This window comes from Ipomoea nil, unplaced genomic scaffold, assembly GCF_001879475.1.
Source record: "Ipomoea nil cultivar Tokyo-kokei standard unplaced genomic scaffold, Asagao_1.1 scaffold1259, whole genome shotgun sequence".
Taxonomy (NCBI): Eukaryota; Viridiplantae; Streptophyta; class Magnoliopsida; order Solanales; family Convolvulaceae; genus Ipomoea; species Ipomoea nil.
Window position 1 is genome coordinate 3,212,987 of NW_017617687.1, and position 19,748 is coordinate 3,232,734.

At 35.7% G+C, this 19,748-nt stretch overlaps 2 protein-coding genes across 5 annotated transcripts; one reads left to right on the top strand and one right to left on the bottom strand.

Annotated features, from left to right (window-relative positions):
* Nucleotides 1-7,674: 7,674 nt before the first annotated feature.
* On the top strand, nt 7,675-14,430 carry LOC109184364 (peptidyl-prolyl cis-trans isomerase CYP95). Of its 4 annotated transcripts, XM_019334356.1 has the most exons (15): nt 7,739-7,870; nt 8,488-8,582; nt 8,691-8,745; nt 8,946-9,034; nt 9,353-9,377; nt 9,778-9,816; nt 10,031-10,106; nt 10,681-10,798; nt 10,941-11,068; nt 11,206-11,500; nt 11,786-11,895; nt 12,232-12,439; nt 12,526-13,491; nt 13,602-13,667; nt 13,871-14,430. In XM_019334356.1, the coding sequence occupies exons 7-15, from the start codon at nt 10,061-10,063 to the stop codon at nt 14,184-14,186; spliced, it is 2,253 nt and encodes a 750-aa protein (XP_019189901.1). In that variant the 5' UTR covers nt 7,739-7,870; nt 8,488-8,582; nt 8,691-8,745; nt 8,946-9,034; nt 9,353-9,377; nt 9,778-9,816; nt 10,031-10,060; the 3' UTR covers nt 14,187-14,430. The 4 variants fall into 4 exon arrangements, with proteins under 4 accessions (XP_019189900.1, XP_019189901.1, XP_019189902.1 ...); XM_019334355.1 differs by lacking the exon at nt 10,031-10,106 and having other exon boundaries at nt 7,675-7,870; XM_019334357.1 differs by lacking the exons at nt 7,739-7,870; nt 8,488-8,582; nt 8,691-8,745 and adding an exon at nt 9,178-9,226.
* A 582-nt stretch (nt 14,431-15,012) lies between these two features.
* LOC109184366 (palmitoyl-protein thioesterase 1-like) lies at nt 15,013-19,391 on the bottom strand. Its single transcript, XM_019334360.1, has 12 exons — nt 19,217-19,391; nt 18,555-18,639; nt 18,377-18,428; nt 17,533-17,553; nt 17,370-17,423; nt 16,848-16,895; nt 16,678-16,740; nt 16,504-16,569; nt 16,286-16,324; nt 15,969-16,091; nt 15,440-15,532; nt 15,013-15,341 (listed from the first exon to the last, which is right to left on the bottom strand). The coding sequence occupies exons 1-12, from the start codon at nt 19,323-19,325 to the stop codon at nt 15,201-15,203; spliced, it is 894 nt and encodes a 297-aa protein (XP_019189905.1). The 5' UTR covers nt 19,326-19,391; the 3' UTR covers nt 15,013-15,200.
* Between the last annotated feature and the right edge of the window lie 357 nt (nt 19,392-19,748).

The window sequence follows — 19,748 nt, forward strand, 5'->3', positions numbered from 1 at the left end:
TCAAACAAACAACACAACAACACTTACAAGGCTTAAGGAAAGATCTTAGAGATTGAAAGCTAGAATGGAAGCTTAGAAGGAAATGAAATGAATGGAGGAGAAAGAAGCTAAAACCTTACTGTGATTTGTGTTTCTTCTTCTATAGAGAGTTTAAAGAGGCAAAGAAATGGGATAAGGAGACAACAATGGAATGGTGAGGCTTTTATAGGGTCCAAAACCCTAGGTAGAGCATCAATGATTGGTTGGGGGCAAAGTGGTAATTTGGTGGTTATTCTAATAAGATCAGACAAGGGGTTGGAGGGTTGTGGTCTACCAAGCTTCATTGACCAATGTCAAGAAAGGTGGTTTTAAATAGTTTAGAGGTCAAATGTATTTTTCCAAAAATGATTTCTAAACAAACACTTGGTTCAGATTTCTCCTGGTCTCACTAAGATTGGTTTCTCAGTTTAAAACTTGGTACGCGAAGTACCTGAAAATTTAGGATTTTGGAATTAAAATAAGTTTTGGTGTTGAATTGATTTAAAATATACTCAAAATAATTTATTCAAACACCAAATTGATCGCAAAAATTTTTATAGAGTGAAAATGACTATTTTGGAATTTCTTAAAAACTGAATTTATAAAATTAATTTTTGGGTTGTCATAGTGAATCAAAGGCTGGATGTACTGGAAGCTAGTTCTAGTCGAGGTAGAGCTGAGGATTCAGAGGATGATTCCTCCTAGGCTGGAGTTTGAGGTAACCTCGTTGCGCACCTTGCTTGTTTTGGTTGTGGTCCGTTGGTAGTTGTTTGCTTAGTTGTTTTGTGAGTGTGTTCCTTGCTCGTTTTGGTAGTTGGCTCGTTGGTATTTGTTCGCTTAGTTGTTTGTTTGCTTGGTGCTTAGCCTAGTATATTTTAGGCCTAGCATAGCCAGTTGGTTGTTGATCCTAAGTTTTGTTAGTTGTTAAGTTGCTTGGAAGTAATCTCCGTTACTTTGAAGCCTTGCCTTTACTCCTGATTTTTGAAACTATTGTTTGCCACTCTTTGCTTTCTCTTGTCACACCTTTGTTCATTGCTATCCTTTTGTTAACTCGTTGTGCCCAAGCTTCGGGGACGAAACTTATTGTTAGAAGGAGAGGATGTGACACCCCGTAAATCTAACTTCTAATTGTGATTAATTGAGGAATTAATCCTAGCTTTACTTAGTAATTTCTCTCTAAAAATCCTAAAATTTGATAGTCAAGGGACTAGATTTTGACTAGCCTCCTTAGTCAACCAAGTGCACCTTTTGCCTTATGCTTTGTACCTCAACCCTTGTGTCTTTCTAACCTTAGTAAGGGTAAAATTGACATTTCACACATGTTTTGTTGTTCAAGCCATCCCTAGCAAGACATTTCACTCATTTCCCATGCTAGCCAAACCTTAAAACCTCCACCTTCTCTCTACAAGAAATCTTAACTTTCTCTCCAAGCTAGAAGAAGGGTTCTCCATCCTTGCAAGATTTCACCTAAAGTTTCCACCTTTCTACCTCTCTATCATAGGAAAGGGTAAGATCTCTAGTTGTTTAGTGTTTTTAGCTAGTTTTAAGGTATCTTTATCTTATTTTGGTGTTTTTCCTTGTGGTTTGGTTTGGTGAGAAGTCTTTGGTGAGGAAGAGCTTCAAGGTGAGGCTTAGGAGTGTAAGGAAGAAGTGATTTTTGGTCTACAAAGGTAACCCATGCTTTACAAAACCTATTTTATGATTGCTATTGATATTTCTTGGCTTCTACTGATGTTCTTGATGTGATTTGTGAGATTTGATGCATGATCTTGTGATGATGCATGTTTAGAGCTTGTCTTTAGGTTTCTTGAATGTCATTGCTTGGCTTATTCTTGGGTCCAAGTCATATCTTTGTTGTGTGTGAGATTTTGAGTATTTTGGACTTGAACTTGGCTTTGTTGATGAATTTTCCCGAAGGGAAAAATGTTGTACAGGAGGTGTACCCCGCGGGCGGAACGGCGGGTAGTGGCATACCCACTGCCCCACCCGCGGGGAACGAAGGCGTTATGGGGTGTACCCCGCGGACAGACCCATGGGTGGGGGCCTACCCGTGGCCCCACCCGCGAGGAACATATGTGGGGTTGCGGGGATTTGTTCCCCGTTATCCTTTTCTTCTTGGTATTTGATGTTTTGACCTCCCGTTGTTGAATTATTGAGCTCTTTGTGAGTCTTCTTGATGTTTCGTATGTCTAGAACGATGTGTTAGGAATCCATGTTAGGATTTGGGGTCTTGAATCGTGCTAACGGTCCAACCTTGTGATTCGTTTGGCTAATATGAGTCTTGAAGGTTCGTTGGAACCATTTTGCTTTACCCGTTTTGATGAGCATGCTAGTTTGATGTTGTTATGCTAGTATGTATGGTTTGTTCCTTCTTGTTGAGGATTGGCAACTCGTGTTGTCAATCATTTTGATGTTGGATGGTAGTCCTTTGTTGTTGAGTATTGCTCATGTCTTTGTTGGAATCTCTTGATTGATTCTTATGATGTGATCTTGTACAAATCGTTGTACCCTTTGTTGATACTTGATTGGGGCTATTGATGAGCCTTAATCTTCTTGATAATGATGACTATGTGTGAACATGAATGAGATTGGTGGTTTTGTTACTCGAGCTTTGCTCATGAGATCGGTGGTATGTTACTATGAATTGAACTGTACTCTCGTGTACTTGAGATCGGTGGTATTCTGATTGGTGGTGTAGATTGGTGGGGGACGACGGTCCCAGACCGGGAAAAGGTTGGACTCAGAAGTACATGGTGGCACTCGGAGGTACAGGTTGGAACTGTGATAAGGCCGGGGGTAGCCATAAGGGTGGTACTAAGGTATAAGGTTGGAACATAAACTTGTCATTATGTGATTGATGCATTTCCTTGCTTATGTGCATGTCTATGATGAACTCTACCTTGCGCATGGTAGGTTGCATCTAGAGTTGTGGTTATCGTTTGTTGTTGTGGGTCTTGATCCTTGCTGAGAGTGTGTTATGATTGATTGTTGTCTCGCCTCTTGGTTTTCAAATGCTATATATTGTATTCCTCAGTTCCAAATGGTTTGATCATACCTATGTGTGTGTGTGTATATATATATAAATATATATATATATATATATATATATATATATATATATATATATATATATATATATATATAGAGGATCATATGAGGTCATGTTCCCACATGAGGTCTAAGGTCAAAATCTGGCCTTTGATTCTGCGTTGATCTATGGTTGTTGTTTTTTCGGATTTTTATTTTGTCTTTATTTTTTCTTTTGCCGCGTGAGTGTGTAAGGGCTTTTTTGTCTTTGTATTTTTCTTTCCTATTTATTGGGTGTGTTTGCCGGCTAAGTTGCTCGTTTTAAGGAGTTTAATACATGGTAATTAAATATTGTGAGCGTTTATAATCTGATGTAGCGATCAACTTTATACACTTTCTAGTTTTTGTGATTTTTCCTTGCATCGTTTCATAATTATTCAATTTTTTCGTATTTCTCTGCTAGAAGGCTTGTGGATTCTCGAGGTTAGTGTTTTCGTTTGTTTCTTGTATATTTTAATTGAGCATCAGTTGGTATTTGGTTTGTGTATAAGTATGTGCCCATTTGTATGACATGCGTTTTAGGTGTTGTGGTTTGATGTTGTTTATGGAGTTTTAATTTTTATATTTCAGTCGTGGGTCTTGGATTAGTGATTGTTTATTTGGTTTGGTTTTATGTCATAGTTGTATTTGTGATTTTCGTTTTTTAATAAGTGCCATTGGCATATGTTTTTCGTTATAAATTGTTTTGCTAATTTATGCATTGCGGTATTTGTTTGACATTATGGCTTATGTGTCCTGGGTTTTTGTTCGCTGTTAGGATATTGCCCAGGTAGTTTGAGGATTTCGGTGTACATGATATTTTGCATTTTATATTGGTTTGAAGGTTTTTGTTTTGTGGGGGGTGGGTGGTTACTTCGTAAAGTGCATATTTTGGTATTTGATTTGTGCATGTTTTCGTTTTTTAATAAGTGCCATTGGCATATGTGTTTCGTTATAGATTGTTCTGCTAATTTATGGATTTCGGTGGTGGTCTGACTACATGGCTTGTGTGTGCTGGGTTTTTGTTCGCTGTTAGGATATTATGTTGTTAGTTTTGTGCATTTCGGTGTACATGGCATTTGCATTTTATATTGGTTTTGAAGGTTTTTGGTTTGGTGGGGGTAGGGGTTTACTTCGTAAAGTGCATGCTTTGTTATTTGATATGTGCAAGCAGCGTGTTTTTTTTTTTTTTTTTTGGAATGTTGTGCATGTCGATTTTATTTGACTGGTTTTGTGTTTGTGTGTATATTTCTGTTTGATGTTTGTGCAGTACGGTCGGAATCGCTGCAATGGTGTGTTATGGACGTGTCCCCCGATGGGACTAAGTTTTTGATGCCTTCGTGTGATGAGGCGGTTAGGCCTTTTGAGGGGCTGACCCTATTGCGAAGGAAAATTTTTCAGCTTTTGGAGATGTGGTGTCGTTTGATGCAACTTATGGGACTAATAGGTCAAGTTGATGTTCGTCCTCCTCCAATCTCTAATAACAAGGGTGGTGGTAAACGTTACAAAAATACAAGGGAATTAGCTATTGAAAAGTCGGGTCGTCGCCGTCGCCAACGCCAATGCCAAACTTGTGAAAAGTATGGGCATAATAGTCGTACCTGCCCGATGCGCAACGTTGATGTATGACGAAGGGGGTCGTATTGCTCTTTGGATTAAATTAAATTTAAACACATTGCTATGTTTTTTACTTCACTAATGACTTGGTTTTATTCGGCATTTGGTGGTGGGTTTCAATAATGGATTTATTGTGTCTTGTTATTTGGATTTTGTGTTTCTATGCCGTGGAATAATTTTATATTATCCGTTTTTTATATAAGTTGGTCGTGGTATTATTTCATTCCTTTTTCTCCTATTCCGAAACCACCCCCTACTTGCACAGTATAGGTTACTGCCGTTGCACATGGTCTCTGGAATTTTGTGCGAATTTGCGCGAATCCCTCCTTCGATGTTGCACAAATATCCATATGTCTTGTAACCGACTATACACGTTTGTTGTTTTTTTATTTTGCTTCCTCTCTTGGTTAACACCCGCCTAATGAACGGTTTATGTTAGGTACTGGGATATTATATCTGTTTTTGAGTGGTGTCTTGCACATTCGGTCACTTTGATGTACCATATTATTTTGACTAAAGGGTGTCATGCAAACATGCCTGTTATTAAATCTTCAATGTTAAGTTGCTTTATTTCCGGTGCACCGACCACTCACCTACCGAGTGTCATGCAGCACATCCCACTTGCACACTACTGTTCGTTGTCGGTGCACAAGGTGACTGGATTTTTGTGCACTTCTGCACGTATGCTTCCATCAATGTTGCACAACAATTCATATGTACTATAGATGACTATACGCGTTTGTCTGCTTTATTTTTTATTCCCCTTTTTGTTAACTTCCCCCCAACGCACAGTTTAGGTTAGGTGTGTCATTCAGTTCCTTTGATTTACCATATTATTTCGAATAACGGGTGTCTTGCGAACATGCATTTTAATATAACTTCAAAGTTAAGTTGGTTTATTACCGTCGCGGGGATGCCCCCTACCGTGTGGCATTTTATATTTCTGTTTGGGTGCACATCACCTGAACGTGTCTTAATCTATTTAGCGTTCTACGGGTTATTATTTGTTGCCATTTATCATTGCATTCATACAGTAGCCGGCGATGCACATACTGATTCATCCAGATGTAACGCCTTTGCACACTGGTGTACTCTACTACAAATTGGCTCAGAATAATAACACAAACAGGCAGAAAAACATCATCCCTACCTCTCATTATATACTCTTTACACTGCATAAGTTTTATAAACCCCTTTCATCACAGTTTCAAAAACAACCAATTTCATACAATTCACAACACGTTTTTGATTTGTGCATTATAACATACCACCACCGTGCTTCTACACAAACGGGCAACTAAACAACCATGTTTTCCACTGATGGTAGTCGTAAAAAAAAAAAACAGAAAACATAAAAAAAAAAAAAACAGAACAACCATCGTCTATCGTACAGAGGTTCTCACCGGAAACTACACAATAATATACCCCTATTCATGTTTATTTCTCCCCAACCCTGCCGGTATTTCAGATTCCGACTGAATCGCCGACTTCAACAACTACACGCACAGTGTTTTTTTCCCCAAATCAAACCCACCATTCTCTGGTTCCCTAACTCATAATCAACTAACACATACATGCAATTGCATTTTGCACTCAATCGCTCCTAAAAAATCAGAGTGTTTAAAAAAAAACACAAAAAAAAAAAAAAAAAAAAAAAAACAAAACTTACGCAGTCTGCTCGTTGCGTCGATCGACGCACGCCAGGTGCTCCGCCTTGGGGTTCCGTAAGCCATTGATTCCGTTGTTGAAGTCGCCGGTCGGAGTTCGTGTTTAGCGCTGTCGGTTCGTCTGCTCCAAGTCTCTCCAGTGTGCAAAACCGTCAGTCTCCTTATTATTAGCAACTTTGAACCCTACACTGTCAAGACCCGTAAACAAAGGGATTTCCTTCTTTGTCTTGCACAATTAACAGTATAATTACTTGTTTACCCCCAACTTAATTACATATTAAGTAACAAGGCAGCGTACGTTGCGTTTGAATTCCATCTAGCCATCATTTTTGGGCCGTTAGATCGTCTCATCTTAGGGTGGGATTTTGACCTCAAACCTCACCTAACACATAAACCTCACTAGAACCCCACCCTATATGTATATATATATATATATATATATATATATATATATATATATATATATATATATATATATATATATATATATATATATATATATATATATATATATATATATATATATATATATATATATATATATATATATATTGATACTTAACGCGTATTGGTGGGTTACCAGCTTTATTCACTGACCGGGTGTCATCCCTTGTCTTTTACAGGTTTTGAGTTGATGACGAGCGCGCTAGTGAAGACTCTTAGCTAGTGTAGCTTTACCTTTCCCTTAGTTGTTGCTTGGCCTGTGAGCCGTAGACTCTGAATGTTGGTTTAGTGTTTATGTTTCGCCTGTGCCTCTTTAGTACTTTAAGATGTGGCATAACATCCCCGTTTAGACTTGCTTCCGCTTAATGTTTAATGAATGATTAGCTTGCTTATCTTGCATTTTAAGTTTTAAAAATGTTGGTAAAATCGGGGGTGTAACACGCATGTTCCTAACTTAGAATAAATGCGTATAATACTGTTTTATTTAAAATAATTACTAAACACGTCTATTTATTGTCAGAAACAAATGCATATAATATCATGACAATGCTTGTCTTAATCCTACAGATCTCCTCTGCATAAGTTAATTACAACGACTTAAATAATCACTTAGAACTAGTGTTTCTTATTGATTACATTCTACGAATTTAAAAGACTAATAATTAAATTATCTAAAAAAAGTATCTTTTATTTCATCATAATTCATAAACAAACTTGATAGTACTTTCTTCTTCCATCCACATAATTTCCCACACTATTGCAATACATGTTTATTTATTTAAAATTATATAATATTAATAGTATGAACAAAATATTCATTTAACTATATTTATAGTTGGGAAGTTACTTGATTAGGTGTGAGAGCAAGAATTTGAGGATGTGAGATGCAAAAACAAGAAAATATTTGTGACGATTTGAAATTTAAGAAAATGGGCAGTACTGGAAAATTGAAAATACAGAAACCCTAGTCCTACTTTTATCAGCTCTCCTCTCGTCGTCTATGCCGCTATCGACTCTCAGCACATTCCGTGCTGAGTTCATTCTCTGTTCGTTCTCAGGTTCTCTCCCCTCTCTATAGATACATATCTTTATTTCGTCTCATGATTATGTGGTTTTACGGCTCCGTAGTATTTACTTCTTGCGGAGATTTACATGTGTGTATGCATCGATTTTCTCAGTAATCTATTTTCGGTTGATAGTTGATTTACTACTGATCTTTGCTCTTTGTTTCTTTATATTGCATTAATATTTGTATGAGCTAAGACCTTTTACTATTTTTTTTTCTTTTTGGTTTTAAATTCTTTTTTTTTAATAGTTCAGGAATTCTAGAATAGTTATTCGATTAGAAGGGTTTTGGGTGGATATGAAAACCACCATTGTTTTAGAATAAAGGGTAGTTTTCATTATTAGTTGAAACAATGCTTTAATTCCGAGTTAGGGTTTGGTGTAGTGAAAAGAATGCACTAGACTAGATGGGAGGTAAGATCCTTGTTAGCATTCAAGGGATTGGTTTTTTATTCATGAGTTTTGTTGGTCAACATAGCATGCTTCAAAATATCAAAATTGAGTATGAATTCAGTTTCTTATTATGAGTAGCTGTAAGCTTTGGTGGTCTATTTCACTTGAGTTCAGACACATCTAATGCTACTTGTGGATGCTTGTTTTTTCCTTTTAGTGCTTACTTGAATTTGTAAGATGAGTAAGAAGAAAGTGCTGGTGTTCTTGGATGTATGTATTGATGGTGATCCCTTTGAAAGGATGGTTTTTGAGGTATGTGGTATAGAAAGGCTGAGGCTTTTATTTTTAATTTTTGAATAATTTCAAAACTTTATTTGGGACAAAAAACTTGATCAACTGTCATCTTGTTGATTCTTGCAGCTTTTCACTGATGTTGCTCCAAAGACTGCAGAAAATTTCCGTGCACTTTGTACAGGTGAATAGATGTATAATAGATTATGCTAGGAGAATTTTCTTTTCACATTTATGAGAACAGATTCTTCTCAGTTATTGACGATGAAATAACATGCCTATCTTAATGCTTTATGATTTGATGTACTTTCCTTATAGATGGTGGTTGCTTTTCTCAAATAAGTACAAGGCCATATTGTTATATATGAAGTTGTTGGTTTTCAGGTGAAAAAGGAACCAGCCCCAAGACTGGAGCAACGTTGCACTACAAAGGAACCTTTTTCCACCATATTGTAAAGGGATCCATGGCTCAAGTATGGTCTTTGCCTCTATGTTCTAAAGTCTTTCTTTTCATAGTAGTTTGATATTTCCAGTTGCATGAATCCCAACGTTGGTTGAGCATGGTTTAGAGGTGGTCTTTCCCTTTTAGTCAGATATATCCTTGTTTATGCTGTAGGATGCAGGGATGATGATCGCAACTGCTTTTCTTGTGATGTAGTTTTAAGGTTGTACTTGCTGAGTTGCTCATCCTTGGAATTAATGAATTTCAGTGTACTCAAGCCAGACTTTTACATAGACTTTATTTTATAATAATCTTAATTAACCATCTTTTTTTGCCCTTTCCTCTCCAGGCTGGAGACTTGCTCAGGGAAGATGGTATGGTTATTTATTTTTTTATGGACTATGGATTTGTTTTAGTGTTGCTAGTATGAGAAATACATTGCTATTGTTTAGCTTCATTTTTGGTAATAATAACTTGATTGTTAAATCACACAGTTTGATGGTCACTTATGTTGCTATGTCTGATGGTGGATACCTGGGTTACACCCAAAAAAATTATTGCATGGTTGGGCTAAAGTGTAGTGTGGTGAAATGAAAACTTATACATCACCAAATATGACTGCAGGAAATTTTGTAGAATTATAGAAATGCTCTTTTGTTAGCTTCACCAATGATATTTATGTATCATATATAACTTGAGTATGATTAATGAAGTATCATGCTCAAAGGACAACTGATTGTTTTTGTAACTGAGATGTAATTTGCTGCTTCACAGGGAACTTTGGAGAAAGTATATATGGTGGGAAGTTCCCAGGTGAGAATTTTGTTTTGTTCTCATCATCAATTTTGTTTTGAAATATGTTGTGACCCATGCCTTGTCTAGATGATAATTATCTGATAAATCATTCTCTAGATGTCCTATTCCAGTATTAGTAGTTAACTTGATCCAATGAAAAAAAATATTACTTTTAGCAAGAAATCAATTTTTTTAAAGATCAAATGGATTTCCTTTTGCATTGACTATGAAGGTTGAGGCTGATTTGATCTAATTCTCAAGCATGGGAGCTTCAATGCTATTGGACATTTGTTTCCTCTCTTATAATGGTAGGGAATATGAGTGCTATGTCTGTCTGTCTACATGTGCCTAGTAGATATTGATTTTCAAAATAGATTTTTTTGGAGTCTATATTGATTGCAGTCTGTCTGTGTTTTTTCTTAGAGTTATATGACCAAATTCCTCATAGTTAGGTTGCTATCTTTTGTTGAATGTATCTATTAACTGCACTTCTGAGGTAAAGGCAAGTATTATACAAGTATCCAACATGCAAACACATTTGTTGCTCATTCCCACTATTGCTCACTTAATATTCACAAATGCAAACACATTTGTTGCTTATGATCAGTCTGCATTTATTCATTCTCATTTCTAGATTGTGTTTCCACAATTTACAATTAATCTATTTTATTTCAAGTGCCTATTTAGAGAAGGCAAATTTCCCTCATGCAATTAATAATTTTAGTATGTATTGCAGGATTAAGTGTAGTTCTTTCTCCACTGATGATCACTCTCTTTTTCAATCTGAATGGTTTTTGTTTGTTCAGCAACAAATTATACAATTAAAGTTAAAAAGTTTAAATTTCAAAAAGAGTAACAGGTGAAAGTTGTGGAATTTTTCAGATGAGTTACCAAAGCTGAAACATGATAGCCCTGGTCTTCTATCTATGGCGATTGCTGATCGTGATATACGTGGCTCTCTATTCATGGTCACTTTTAATGCTCTTCATCATCTTGACAGGTTTAGCAAAGTTTTTGCTGCACTTGAACATGCTAGCTAGAAACTCTTGTTATTATGTCTGCTCTAGTAATTTAATAACATCTTTCTTGCTATTATGAATTTATGATTCCTCAAGCAATTACTTTCTAACATTTGTTAACAGGAAATCAGTTGTATTTGGCAAGCTTGTTCATGGCCATGAAGTCCTTAAGAAGATTGAAAATGTTGGAAATGAAGTGGGGAAGCCAGATGTTACTGTCAAGATAGTAAACTCTGGTGAATTACATGAAGGTAAGAATTGGTGCCTTTAGTTACATTTTCTCTGCCATGAAATTTTATTTTTGAACAAGGTAACTATGGTTCTATTAAATACATTTCTTGTGATTTTTTAAAATATACTAGTTTAATCTTTTTTATTTGTCATGAAGGTCGACATAAAGGAAAACACAAAAAAACTTCAAAGGAGAGAAGGAGAAAAAGGAGACGCTATTATACTTCAGACTCGGATAGTTCTACAGATTCCGAAACAGAGTCTTCTGAGTCTGATAGTGATTCTGACTCATACATATCCTCATCAACTGACACCAGTTCATCCAGTGATGACAGACGTAGGAAGAGGAAGAGATCTAAGAGGGAGAAGAATAGACGTGGAAAAAGAAGGGATAGGCGACGTGAAAGAAGGCGTAAGAAGCGTGATAAGAAGCTAAAGCGCAGACCAAGAAAGTAATGATTACGGAAGCTATATATTTGTGTTATATTTCTTCTAAAGCATATTGGAAATTTGCCATTTCCAATTTATTCTTTTCTTGATGTCACTCAATAAACTGAATCACTAAAACTCACAAACCAGATGAAACGCATACAAACCTGGGGTTGCTATATAATAATTATGGATGCTATATATTTATGTTATATTTCTTCTAAAGCATATTGTACATTTGCCATTCCAATTTATTCTTTTCTTGATGTCATTATTCAAGAAACTGAATCTGTTCAATGTCATCTCAGTTCCTCAGATGATAGTCTTTCTGAAGGTGATAGCGGAAGTAGTTCTGAAGAAGGTGATGCTAAAACTCACGAACCAGATGGAAAGCATACAAACCTGGGGAAGATACCTGGTATTTAACCTCTTCCCTGTTAAATTATCTATATTTGCCTATTAATTGGTGACACGTGACTAAATTGGTGGATAATAAAAAGTAGGTACTCTAAATACAAGAGTGTATTTGGGCCTTACAATCACTGAACCTATGATGTAGCTGCATGGAACTGTGCCACTCATGTCTGATAGATCATTGTAGATGTTGTTTGAATGATTTTTACTATGGCCTTGCAGTAGTGTCTGTAATGGGTCCTTGACATGATAAATGTTTTTACAGTGGTGTCTAAAGTTTTTCATCTATTCTAATTTCATGGGCATTTTTACAATGGAGTTAATTTGTTGACCTCTGCAGATGGAAATCAATCTCATCATGTTGAAGAAAGGGAAGCTGTACCTGTACACCAGATGAAAGGAGAGGCTATGGGATCCCGTGAAAGGGAAGAGGATGAATTCCCAAAAGAAAATGGTGGGCATAAAAACAATGATTTAATGCAGAATAAATCTGATAAGAGTCCAGTTAGACAACCTGATGTGGTAGACAATAGCCCAAGCAAATCTAGGTTTACTTCCATTCTTCTTGCACCTCTGTTATTTTATGCTTACAGATCCTTCTGCAACGGGTATTTTATTAAAAGTTGATGAGCAGGAGCAGAAGCCTGAGTCCTAAAAGGACCTTGAATAAGAGCATGAGCATTAGTCCAAGGAGTTTTAGCAGGAACCAAAGTGATAGCCCAAGACGCAGTGTAAGCAGGAGTGCAAGTGTCAATGCAAGCCCACGTCGTGTCTCAGATCGCAGTAGCAGCCCAGTGAAACGTGGAAACAGGAATCCAACTAGAAGTGTCAGTGGAAGCCCTGCAACAGGCAAAAGAGGCAGAAGTGTTAGCGAGAGCCCTTCTCCCATAACCAATTTCCGTAAGGGCAGAAACCGAAGTCCTTCACCAAGAAGGCTTAACGGCAGCCCACCAAGAACCTCATCTAAGAAATCTTGGAAGTCAGCAAGTAGAAGTCCAGTTAGATCTTCTAGGATCCCAAGCAGAAGTCCTGTTAGGAGTTCTCGAAGGAGCCTGAGCAGAAGTCCTGTTAGATCTTCTCGAAGGAGCATGAGCAGAAGTCCTGTTAGATCTTCTCGAAGGAGTGTGAGTAGAAGTCCTGTTAGATCTTCTCGAAGGAGTGTGAGCAGAAGTCCTGTTAGATCTTCTCGAAGGAGTGTGAGCAGAAGCCCTGTTAGATCATCTCGAAGGAGCGTGAGCAGAAGCCCTGTTAGATCATCTCGAAGGAGTGTGAGCAGAAGCCCTGTTAGATCTTCTCGGAGGAGTGTGAGCAGAAGTTCAGGTAGGGTTCCTTCTAGAAGAGGTCCTAGTCGAAGCCCAGTTAGGGCACCTTACAGACGGAGCCTTCGTAGCCATTCAAGAAGTCCCGGAAGTACAGGTCGCAGAGAGAGGTCACCAATATCTGATCGTGGTAGGAGCTCTTCCAAAAGTCCTTCTGGTGATGGATCTCCTAAACGCATAAGAAGGGGTAGAGGCTTCAGTGAGCAATACTCATTTGTTCGAAGATATAGGAGTCGATCACCTGTGAGATCATACCGCTATGGTCGCAGTGACCGTGACAGGTATTTTAGGGTGCTTTCAAGCGTGGATTTGTTTCATATACCTTTGTTCATGTACTGATTTTCTCTCTTTCTTTTCTCTTCTTTTGTTTCTTGAATGCTGGTGTCTATAGATATTCAAGTTACAGAAGGTCACCAAGGCGCTACAGGAGTCCACCAAGAGGAAGAACACCCCCTAGGTCTGAAAATTGCTGACAGTTTTCCTTGTTTCCTTAATTTTTCACTGTTGACTATTAGAAGTTAGAATGGGAGGGGTGGGGCAGTGATTGATGGATGCACATTGTTATTAAATTTCTATATAGCAATACAAATCATGTGCAATGCTTGTGGAGAATAATAATAATAATAATAATTTTTATTCTCTTTTATGTCCTCTCCGCAGATTCAGGAATGGGAGAAGCAGGTCTCGTAGTATATCACGTAGCCCAATACGTTACCGTGGCCGCCGTTATAGCCGGAGTCCTATTCGTAGTCGCTCTCCCACGGGGAGGTTCCGTGCTTCACCACGTCCACGTGTTGAGAGACGAAGGTCCCCTAGGAGCAGGAGCAGGAGCGTATCAAAATCAAGGTCATCTAGTGGATCACAGACACCTAGGCAGAAAAGCAAGGAAAAGTCAACATCGCGCTCTAGGAGCCCCCCCGCAAAGGGTGGCTTGGTTTCTTATGGAGATGGCTCTCCTGACTCGAGTAGAGATTAAAACGTAACAGGCCGATGACATTCCCATCTTCGGGTACTTATTAGTCTTTATACTAAAGCATTTCGAATGTCAGAATGTTGTTGAACTTGTTAAGTTGGTGTGGTTTAGTAACTTATGTGCTAGAATAATTCAGATACATTAATTATGTTTGTAGTAAATTAAATGCAGCAGACTTTGAGGCTCTTAGGAATTATGAAATTAATGGGTAAATTGTGGACCTCCCTAACTCCTGAGTTGTGTGGTATTTTTCTATTCTCTATTATTTCTTTAGTTATATTTTTTGCCATAAAGTGGTTTGTTTAGTGCAATGTGATTTGATAGTCACTTTTTTCGGATAAATCAAAAAAAAAAAAAAAACAAAAATAGTCACCTTGTCTTATTGTTCATGTCTTGACAATGGTAGCATGTATGATGTTCATCTGACAAATTAAAAATCCATTTTGGCATAGGATAATAATTAAGATTGTTGTGATTAAACATTAAATACTTCATTTTTACAAATTATAAATGAAAGTAAACTCTATAGGGAAAATTGCATTTTTCATCATTGAAAGTGTTAGTCATGTTCACTTTTTGTTCATAAGTTATTATTGACATTATACTTTTCGTACTCTCTTTTTGTCCCCAAGGTATACTAACGTTGTTACTTTCGTCTATAATATTTTGTTAGTAAAAGACTGAAAAATGGATAGTTTAGGGACGAGAAATGAGCGAGCATGATGAATAATATAATTAGGGACAAATTTTTAAAATTATTGTACAATTTAAGGATGACAATTGCAATTTTGGGTATTATATATTAGTTTGTTTTGCATAATTAAAATGGTTTACACGTACGTACGTACGTAATGATATATAGTTTTAATTTGATAGATAGATATAACATACAGCAGAATATGATGATGTCCCTTTATTTATTGTATATATATAGTAGGGGGTGGATAACAATTATTTATGAGATAGATCCTCAAGTCCATCCTTGTCCCGCGGGCCTAGCTAGCTGGATGGTATGTCTCATTTCATGTAGGGAATAATATACATCCTAATTTCAGGAGGTGTTATTACAAGGTGCTGTCCAGGACACGAGAAGAACTTAACTTTTCCGGCTTTATCCAATGTTTTAAACCCGAAGGTGTCCTTTTGGTAAAGATCAGTCTGCAATATAATTAATGTAATGCAACAAATTAAAAAGATATGATGTAGCTTAATTTCAACTAAAAAATATTAAAAGTTTATAGTATCTAGAAAGCTACCTGCTGTACAGGCACGGCTCTAGAGAAATCTCCGTTTGGATAATAGCCGAAGTGGGAACTTATTTGTGGCAAGATAATTGTGTCGGCTCTAAACTGCATGCGGATGGACATTATATTATATATATTAAACCAAACATACATGTAATATGTAATTATATATATATATATATATATATATATATATATATATATATATATATATATATATATATATAGAAATGGGTTCCCGTGCTCATCAGGTGTAGTTGCGTGATTTTTCTTCTTTAAGGTGCGTAGTTTATATGCTTAAAGGTATGTGAGTTGTTAAAACTTAAAGGTGTGTCATTTTAAAAATTTAAGTGCATGGTTTGTGTATTTAAGGTGCGTCGGCTTAAAGTTTTAGGTGATCTTGAAGCTAAGTGCTTTGTTTGTGCACTTAAGTTACGTGATTTGTGTACTTAAGATGCGTCATTTTAATGCTTAAGGAGCGTCTATGCACCTGAACCCTTCCGTATACACATATATATAAATATATAATAAATATATATACCAAGATAAGAACAAGCATTGTGAGGCTGGAGAATCTTCTCTTGCGTTCTGCACTTTGGGCATCTTGGATTTCGTTGTTTATATATGGCAGAAATTTGGATTGTGCCAAGTAACCCTTCATATCCTACACATGCATATATATATATATATGCATGCAAGGCCGGTAAAAATAAACCAAATGGAAAACATTACATTATATTGTCATCCAATACCACATACAGAAGATCAGAACACTAATAATTTACGAAACGTATAAATTAATTTACGAAAGTAGTTATGCTGTAAAATTAATTTTGATATTTTTCTTGTCTTACTTACAGTGGGAATCTTGATATAGCCAGCAGGACCAAAATGTTTCTGCCATGCACCATTAAATTAAATTTCAAGGTATATAGTAAGCTAGCTACACATACACTGCTATCCCATCCCAATAACCCAAATTAAATCAAGCTAAGGAATAATATAATATAATATAATATAATATTCGAGCTGTCAGAAAATATGTGTATATTGAATTTATGTAATTATATTATTACTTGAGCCATGGGGTTGTATACTCCCATTCCATAATAATGACCCATTAAACCACACCAGGGAAATTTCTGCAAAAAAAAAAAAAAAGAGAAAACAAGTGTTTTTTTTTTTATTTTTTTATTTTTTATTTTTTATCTTAGCTTGCAAATTAAATGTGTGGTAGATAGATAGCTTACTCCGCAAGGAATAGTTGAAGAATGACCTGCATTTGGGCCTCCCACCGAGATGAAACTCTTCACCTGTTTTTATTTTATATATCATTCATGTAATGTTGCGTTAGTTGAGCCATATATATATATATATATATATATATATATATGTAAAAAGCATATATAAACATACGTACAGGCGGACCGTCACAGTTCTCAATCACTCCTCTCCCAACCATGTTGCCCTGCGCGCATTATATATGTAATTAAACCAATTATATATATATATATATATATATATATATATATATACTTGTGTGAAGTCTCATCGGTCTCAATTAATCCGGTGAGACGGGTCGGGATCTTTTATTAATAGGTTGGATCTTTGACCAATTAATTAAAGATTCGACCCGTTTCACGGATTGAGATCCATGAGACCAGTCTCACACAAGTTTTTGTATATATATATATATATATATGGTCCCGTTCAGGGGTGAATCAGACTTTCCATGCCAATTTTCCAACTGCAGTACTATGTAGTATAAGAATGCACAACACCTATTCTAGCTTTGTGATTACTACACGGATGGAAAGTCTGATTACTGTGTGTTCATGTAGAGCTTATCATGCATCACTGAAGAAGTGGTATTTGAACGCTATGTACATATATATATTGTCAACTATATATGAAACAGTATTTGCATTATTAATGTGATCACCTGGGAGAGAGAAACCATGTGGTAACCACCCTTTAGTTCTCCCATCCTGGTGATCTGCGCATGCATGCAATTCAATTTAATTATACACTACACTGAGCCCTCCCTCAGAAACTATATATGCAATGTTTACATAAATTTAAAAAGAAAAAAGGCCTTTCATCACCTTCCGACAAGCATCTGCAACCTGCAAAACAAGAAAGTATGTAGTGAAAAACATATTATATATATATATATATATATATATATATATATATATATATATATATATATATATATAGGGAAGGGATCAGGTGCGGATAGGGTTTTCTGTGCGGTTGTGCGAAAGAACGCACCTTAGCTTAAACATTAAACTGGTGTAATTTTTAAGTACATAACACATGCACAATATTAAGCACATCAACAAAACACCTCAAGAACAGAAACCCAGGCACGTTAAGTACACAAACCTCACACACCTTAAGCAAAAATCTGACGTACCTACAAACCTCACGCACCTTAAGTTTCAACAATTACTCACATTATCTCAAAACTCACGCACCTTAAACAAAGGACTCACGCACCTTAAGTACAAAACGCACGCACCTTAAGCACAAAACTCACACACACAAAACTCATGCACCTTATGTTTCAACAACTACTCACGCACCTTAAACACAAGACTCACGCACATTAAGTACAAAACTCACGCACATTACTTATCGCACAACCGCACGGGAACTTAATTTTATATATATATATATATATATATATATATATATATACCGAACAAGTGGGTGCACACAATCTAGTCTCCACAGTCATCCATACATGCTTGGGAGTAGATTGTGTGGACTCATACTTATTCGCAAGTTTTATTCTCAATCTTGAATCTTATATATATATGTGTATAGATGCAAGAATCCAACTACAAATATATATATACATATATATATATATATATATATATATATATATATATATATATATATATATGAAACAGTACGTAATTAATGCTTTGTATAACATACTTGGTCATTCATTCCCATCATCCATGAACTTATTAGTCCATTTCCAACTTCCCTTCAAACCAAAATTGCACACACAAACATATTTAATATATATTCCATCTATGTTAGTTTGATATAATTAATAAACACATAGAAAACAAGAACAAGGAGAAGATAATTAATAATAATAATAATTTACACGCATGATCCTTTAACTCTTAGCATGCCGCTAATTGTCAAAGTGTAATAAATACTTCCAACATCTTGACAAAACATTGAAACCCCTGCATGCCAAATTCAAAACTCAAACATATCACAACATATCCAAATACGTTAAGTTAATTGGAATTTTAATTTGTTTTATAATTATATATCGACACTCTTGAGTGAACATGCATGTATGAGGCTTCTATCCCACCCATACGTTTTAATTTACCTGAAAATAAATATATATACTCCGATCCATTCCCATATTTTGTGACTATTTCGATTAATGAAGCTTTGACGGAAGTAATTTTAAATTCAACTTTTCATAATATTAAGTTTAATATTATTCCGTAGTATATAAAATTTTCATATTTAGAAACTACTCATGAAGTATTATAAAACACGAAAATTTAAAATTAAAAATAACTAAAAACTAATAAAGAAATAAGTCAGAAAGAAAAAAATTGATTTGATCAATAAATAATAAACAAGACAAATAAAGTGAATTAACTATATATATGACTAATAAATAGTAAACAGGACAGAGAAAATGAGACAGGATATATATATATATATATATATATATATATATATATATATATATATATATATATATATATATATATTATCACACTAATAAACGACTTGACTTACCATGGAGAACGATAAAAGCTGTAGAAGATGAGAGTGGAATGGAAGAGAAGATGGCAAGAAGAACAATAAAAGTAGTTGAGAATGAGAAACACGAAGCCATGATTTTCATGAAGAAGCTAATTAAGATAGATTAAACAAGCTAGCTATACTAGCTTCTCTCTGTGAATTCATGAACAACAGCTGCAGGGGAGAATATATATAGGGGATAAAATGAGAATAAGTTTTTAGGAGAGAAATAAGAATCAATCTTAATTAATTTTACATCTAGAAAAAAAGACAGATCAGATCAATTTTTTTTAAATGCGGTGACACTTTCATAATTATAACTAAGGGTGTGTTTGGTTCGCACATAGGAATCAGAATTGGAATGAGTATCAAATACTTGTAATGGTAATGGGTTTTGGTGAAAGTATTTAACATGTTTGGTAGTAGGGTGGAATGAGAATGATTATTAATAGTAGTGTTTGACAATGAATAAAGGAATGAAATCCTTATTTTATTTGAGTATGAGTTTTTCAATTGATGGGGTATT

Bases quoted from the DNA above. Each gene is read 5' to 3' on its own strand.
- LOC109184366 (XM_019334360.1), bottom strand. From the start codon at position 19,325: ATGAAAATCATGGCTTCGTGTTTCTCATTCTCAACTACTTTTATTGTT. The intron at 17,424-17,532 runs GTGATGAAAGGC...ATGCATGCGCAG, and splicing joins TTGCAGATGCTTGTCGGAAG to ATCACCAGGATGGGAGAACT. The intron at 16,092-16,285 runs GTAAGTAAGACA...ATGCATGTGTAG, and splicing joins GCTATATCAAGATTCCCACT to GATATGAAGGGTTACTTGGC.
- LOC109184364 (XM_019334355.1), top strand. From the start codon at position 8,508: ATGAGTAAGAAGAAAGTGCTGGTGTTCTTGGATGTATGTATTGATGGT. The intron at 8,746-8,945 runs GTGAATAGATGT...GTTGGTTTTCAG, and splicing joins TTTCCGTGCACTTTGTACAG to GTGAAAAAGGAACCAGCCCC. The intron at 12,440-12,525 runs GTTTACTTCCAT...GTTGATGAGCAG, and splicing joins AATAGCCCAAGCAAATCTAG to GAGCAGAAGCCTGAGTCCTA.